Source organism: Podarcis melisellensis (genome assembly GCF_964234715.1).
Source record: "Podarcis melisellensis genome assembly, chromosome: 14".
Taxonomy (NCBI): domain Eukaryota; kingdom Metazoa; phylum Chordata; class Lepidosauria; order Squamata; family Lacertidae; genus Podarcis; species Podarcis melisellensis.
The window spans coordinates 94,451-100,450 of record NC_138546.1 but is presented as its reverse complement, the minus strand read 5'-3'; the positions used below and the strand labels follow the sequence as shown (position 1 = coordinate 100,450).

At 53.2% G+C, this 6,000-nt stretch overlaps 1 protein-coding gene across 3 annotated transcripts in view; it reads right to left on the bottom strand.

Moving 5' to 3' along the window:
* Positions 1–3,133: 3,133 nt before the first annotated feature.
* Positions 3,134–6,000, bottom strand: part of CREBBP (CREB binding lysine acetyltransferase) — a 61,452-nt gene continuing 58,585 nt past the window's right edge. For all 3 annotated transcript variants that reach the window (XM_081887874.1, XM_081887876.1, XM_081887875.1), the window contains one exon: positions 3,134–5,511. In XM_081887874.1, the coding sequence (XP_081744000.1) occupies positions 3,298–5,511 (2,214 nt within the window). In that variant the 3' untranslated portion in view covers positions 3,134–3,297. The remainder of the gene's footprint in view (positions 5,512–6,000) is intronic.

Below are 6,000 nucleotides of genomic sequence, written 5' to 3'. Positions count from 1 at the left end.
TGCCTGTGTAATAAAAATGTTTCACTAAAAGCGATGGGGATGAAGAGCGAGAGGTTTCCTCAGGCTGCCCCCAACTTGCTGCTTTCTCCGTTGTCTGGACAACTGCCGTCAGCTCTAGCAAGTGCTGTGCAACCCACATCTTTTGGAAGGTGGTCTGGTGCTAGGGGCTAGTCCCAAGGGGGGAGAATTGGGGCTTGCATTTCTAGCTGCTCATATACAGTAGAACCTCAGGTTTCGAACATAATCTGTTCCAGAAGACTTCTGAAACATTCAAAAACTGAAAGTGGAAGCCTCAATTCAATAGGGAAACTCAAAACGGAAGCCACGTCAGATGTTTGGGTTCTGAAAAACATTTGAAAATGGGAGCATTTACTCCTGGGTTTTCAGCGTTCGGGAGCCGAAACGTTCGATAACGGAGCCATTTGAGAACCAAGGTTTGACTCTATAAGGATAGAGTTGAGGAAGTGTTTTGTACTGTGCACAAAAACGGGTTGGCGGTCTTAAGCTTACTCTAGAGCAGGAGAGAGGCTTTATATTGTTCCTGCCATTTAGTCTGTACTGGAGCCTGGATTTGTTTTTAAATGATGCCCATGCCGTTGTTCCCGGTGGCTGTGCTTCTGCAACAGGCCCTTTTTCTCCCAGAGAGAAGTGAGCGGGAAGCTCAGAATCGAATGGATTGCCATTTTGGCCTTGTACTCTTTCTAGCATAAAACTGGCTGCCTCTTCCAAGAATCACTTGTCCTTAAGAACTCTGGTGGGCTGTCTAAGATGCCCTTCACAGGACTAGCTAGCAGTGCAAGTTTATTGTAAAGCTGTGACGTCTCTCTAGCCAAGAGCACTGCAATTTGCCACTTCTTCTTGGACTTTTAACTAGCTCTAGCAGGGATTCTATATAGAACACACAAGCAGCCTTTTAACCAGTAAGTATGAGGTTTTTTTTGGGGGGGGGGCATGGGAGTTGATGAGGAATCTACCCTTTCTTTTTCACACTAGCACTGCAAACCTTTTTAGGAAGAAACATGCCCCCATGCATGCAAGAGGTCTGACTCGCATCAAATGCGCTTGGGTGTCTGTAGCCGCAACCCCAAAAAGTAACTAAAAACTCCATAGGACTAAAACTTTGTGATGGTCCATCCTTTGGCTGCTTCCATCTACAAAGGCTGGAGATGTGCTACTTAGAGGGAAATGGTAGCTTGCATGCAATAGGTGGCTGCTGCTTTCTATCTTTCCCGCTTCAACATCAGAAGCCGGGCAGAAATAGCTGTCGGAAGAGGGAGTTTCCTGCAAATTTCCACTTGGCCCAATAGGGCCGTGAGCCACTTGGAACCACCCTTGAAGCATTTTTTACCAGCTTTATTAGAAACACCAGCACATTTCAAGTTTCTTCCTTTTTGATCACAAATATAGGTTTTTGCTTTTCTTTTTACGTATACAATATGACACAGCATTAGGGCTTTCCATCCTTTTAAACATGTCTTGGGTTGTACCCACCGACCACAGCTCAGACTGGACATCTTGCTTGCTGGAGAAGATTCTTACAAGGGAGAGGAACCCAAAGCGCCAGCTGTCTGGTGTGCAGATGTCCAGTTTAGAAAATCAGAGACGACACGACTGCAGTTAGCATTGGGAAAGACTTGTGTGTTTGGGTTCCTATTCCAACACAAAGATAGAAGGAAGCACGTATTTCACGTTCAAAACCAAGCAAGTCAGATGTTCAACACACGGAAAAGGCAACTTGTTTATAACCATTTCCTGGTCAAAAAAATTGGATTCTACAGATGAGGCAAGAGGCCGCCTCCCAAGTGATACACTGGCTTGTCCAACATGGAAGAGGAGGCGGAAGAGGGCTGCCGGCATCAGTTGCTGCACAGAAAGCCCTGAATTTTGCCCTTGGCTTTCAAATCAGGAATTTGTATTGGGTGAATTTCCTGGATCCTAAAATTAATGTTTAACTCCCAATTGGTGGTCTCGTGTCAAAATTAATGTTTTTGATTTTTAGAAAAAGCAAAGATAATTTTTTTATTCCACTTAACACTTACGAATGAACATCTCCAGATACTAAACCACTGTGAAACCTATGGCTGCCCTTCTCTGTCCCTTTGGTAGGCACACACAGATGGGCTCTGTAGACCAGATATGCTGTTTGCAAGGTACCGCTGGCTGGGTCTATGTGATGAGTGAATAATTAGCCATGTCTTACAAAGAACATGATCCAAAATATATATATAAATAAATAAAAACCTTAAACATTCTTACATGGGTTTTGAAGAACAGAATACATGTTAAAAACTTCAGTAATTTATATCACTTTTAAGCAATACTTTATATACAATGGAAAAAGACATGCATAGTCCAAATACAATGTTGAAAACAGCATTTTCCATAACAAAAAATCCAAACACTAAGTTAATACCATGTACATGAATTCGAGAAGGACCACCCTTTTGTCTGTTGCAGTTTATTTAACAATATGCTATAGAAGTAAGAAATGAGTTTTGTTCCCCCCTCCCATTCTATACAGTGATTGAATCTTCTTGCATTTTTCATATTTATAGTAATTCTAGAACTTGCATGATTTACACTATAATTGCTTTTCCTCATTTCAAGTTTCACATCAATGAATTAAAGAAAAGAATATGCTTCTTCTGTATTAAAATTAGCATGGCCTAAGAAGTGATCATCCCTATTTTATTTCATTTCTTTGTAAATCTAAAACCAGTTTTTATCCGAGAAACAAAGCAACGATTTATACATTGCAACACAGGCATGTCTGTGTGTGTGTGCGAGCACGAGAGTCCGTTCTCATCTTTTCCAGGGGCGATAATACTTCAAATACCTGCAGAGTTCAGTATAGAATTTTAAAAAACCCTTTCTGCCAAATGCCAGAAAGTGAGCAGGATACATTAGAATGTGGCATTATTTGAGGAATCCGTTTCTGAAGATTATTGTTCTTCTCTGTTAAAACACAAATGCTTAGTCTTGAAAGTACAAATAAAAATATGACTATAATGGACTTGTTCTCCCCCTTTAAAAAAGCAAAGTCAACAAACAGTTAACAACTAAAAAAACAAACAAAAAACCCTCCCACAACAAGAACAACAAAGAGAGACCAGATATTTTAACCACACCTGGCTGGCTTTAACAAAAAATATATATATTTATATATTCTTTGTTTGTTTTTTAACAGCAATTCATCCTCCGGTGGGTCCAGGACAGACCAGCCCCGTCCCGGTTGCCCTCGAGAGCGGAGAGGTCCGTGTTTCGGGAGCAGAAGGTCCAGGCCTGGGAGGATGGCCGCTACAAGCCCTCCACAAACTTCTCCAGCGTGTCCCCCCCTGTAGTGTCGCCCACCAGGGACAGCTCGTTGGGCAGCACGTTCCTGTTGGGCGGGTTGAGCTGGGGCAGCATGGCGCTCTGCTGCTCGGGGGTGCCCAGGTGCCCCTGCTGGTCCAGGGGGCCGGCCAGGGCCGCCACGGCCCCCAGCCCCGGGTGCGGGGAGCCAGTCTGCGGGGAGACGTGGTGGGGCGAGGGCTGGATCCGGGGGGACGGGCTGGAATGTGGCGGCTGCGACTGGGGCCGCGGGGACTGGACCGGGGCGGGCGACCGCACCTGGCTGCTGAGGGAGGCGCTGAGCTGCTGCTGCCCAGGGAGGTGGGGGGCCGGCTGCGTCTGTCCTGAGAGCAGGTGCTGCTGCTGCTGCTGCTGCTGCTGGGGGCTCATGGGGTTGGGCTGCCCCGGGGAGCCCATCTGCTGCTTCATCTGCTGCTGCTGGAGGATCCGCTGCTGCAGGGCCTGCTGGATGTTGGCGCTGCCCTCGGCGCTGCCAAGGCCGGGCTGCCCCCCCATTTGGTTCAGCTGTCCCATCGGGGCCATTTGGCCCAGGCCCCCCGCCTGGAGGGAGAGGTGCTGCTGCATCCGCTGCTGCTGCTGCTGCATGGCTTGCGAGTAGCCTCCGCCCGGGCCCTGCGGCTGCGGGAACTGGCCGTGCGCAGCCAGCCCGGCCCCTCCTTGCTGCTGCTGCTGCTGCTGTTGCTGCTGCTGCTGCAGCAACTGCCTGCGGATCATCTCCCGGTACTGCGGGCTCATGTTGGCCATGCCAGCGCCGTGGGCCGGGGTCATGATGCTGATGGGCTGGCCCTGGGGGCTCAAGCCCCCCATTCCCGGCTGCTGCAGTGGGACGCCTGGCCGCTGGACGCCTGCCTGCAGGGCGCTCAGGTTCTGCAAGCCGGTCTGAGGGTGCAGGCCTGCCGGCGGGGGTGGGGGCGGTGGGGGCGGCTGCTGCTGCTGCTGCAGTGCCGGCTGGGGCTGGGGCTGGATGCCAGGCTGGTTTGCTACGTACTTGGCTGTTCTCTGCTTGATGAAAGCCGCCATGAGCTGCGGGTTGGACTTCAGGATGTTGAGCACCTGCTGCTGCTGCTGCGGGGAGCTGGGAGACTTCAGAGTCCGCAGCAGCTCCTGCAGAGCGGCGTTGGGGGGGATGCTGCGAGGGGGCTGCTGGACGCCCGGCATGCGGGGGCCGGGCCCTGCCTGCGGCGTGGTGAGGGGCAGGGATGGCCGGGGCATGCCGGGCTGCAGGGGCTGCTGCGGGGCCAGGGGGGCCGCCTGCCACTGCCCGGCTGGCATGCTGGGCATGAGGGGGCCGCTCACAGAGCTGGGCCGGGGCACGCTCATGCCAGCCGCCTGCAGGGGGTTCACAGCACCCACAGCCGGGCTCCCCATTCCTGCGCGGGCAGGAGGCAAGCCGTTGCTGCTCACCCGGTAGAGCTGCTGTTGCTGCTGCTGCTGCTGGGCCGCCTCGATCTCGATCTGCCGTGCCGCTTCCACGGCTCCGGGGGGTGGCTGGGCGGGCGGTGGGGGGGCCTGGGCCTGGGGAGCAGCCTTGCCAGCGGAGATGGGGGGCGGAGGCTGAGTCCTTGCCCCGGGAGGGAAGCCGGCTGGCGACATGTTGGCGGGCGAGGGCTGGGGCGGGGGCTGGGGCGTCTGCGGGGTGCTTGGCTGCTGCGTGGGGGTCCCCGGCGTGGCTGAGGTAGGAGAAGGCAAACTTTGCTGAGGCACATTGCGGGTGGTCATGGTGGCCATCCTGCGGCGGATGAGCTGCGCCTGCTGCAGCCGGTGCTGGATCTGCTGCTGGCGGAGCTTGTGTTTGATGTTGATGCAGAAGGGCACGGGGCACTTGTTCTCTTGGCAGTGCTTGGCGTGGTAGCAGCACAGGGCGATCAGCTGCTTGCAGACGGGGCAGCCGCCGTTGGTCTTGCGCTTGCAGCCCTTGGTGTGCTGCACCACCCGCTTCATCTTCTGGCAGGACGGCAGCGAGCAGTTGGCGTTGCGGCACTGGCAGGCGTGGACCAGGGACTGGATGCAGCGCTGGATGCTGAGGCGGCGAGACTCCTGGGGGCTCTTGGACTGCTGCTCCCCCTGGCTGTTGCTGTCGTCGTCCAGGCCCAGGCCCCACTTGACCATCTTGTGCTCGTGGCTCTTGGTGTTGTAGCAGTTGATGCAGAGGTCGTAATCCTGGAAGCGGAGGAGAGGGAGGCAAAAGGCAGAGCTCAGACAGGGCACACACACGAGGGAGGCCAGGCCCCAGAGGGGACCTGGGGGTCCTCAAACCCCGTCCGTCACACAAGTGGTCTCTCAGGCTGGGCCACACTCCCGGCTTGGCCTCGTAGCCATGTTGACACGCATCCCAACCACCCAAGAGAGTTCCAAAGTCAGCCCTGCAACTGATGCACATCCTTTAGACAAGGAGGCACATTTATTTCATGGAATTATGCCGTTTCATAGAATCATAGCGTTGTAGAGCTGGAGGCGACCCTCAAGGCCATTGCCGGAGGACCCCTGCAAAGCAGGAATCTCAGCTGAAGCATCCCTGACAGAGGGCCATCCAAGCTCTGCTTAAAAACCTCCCAGGAAGGAGAGTCCACAACTTCCCACGGGAGCCAACTTTGTGGACTTCAGAGCCAAATGGTGCTCTGTATGGTGGCATACAGGGTGACATGTAGT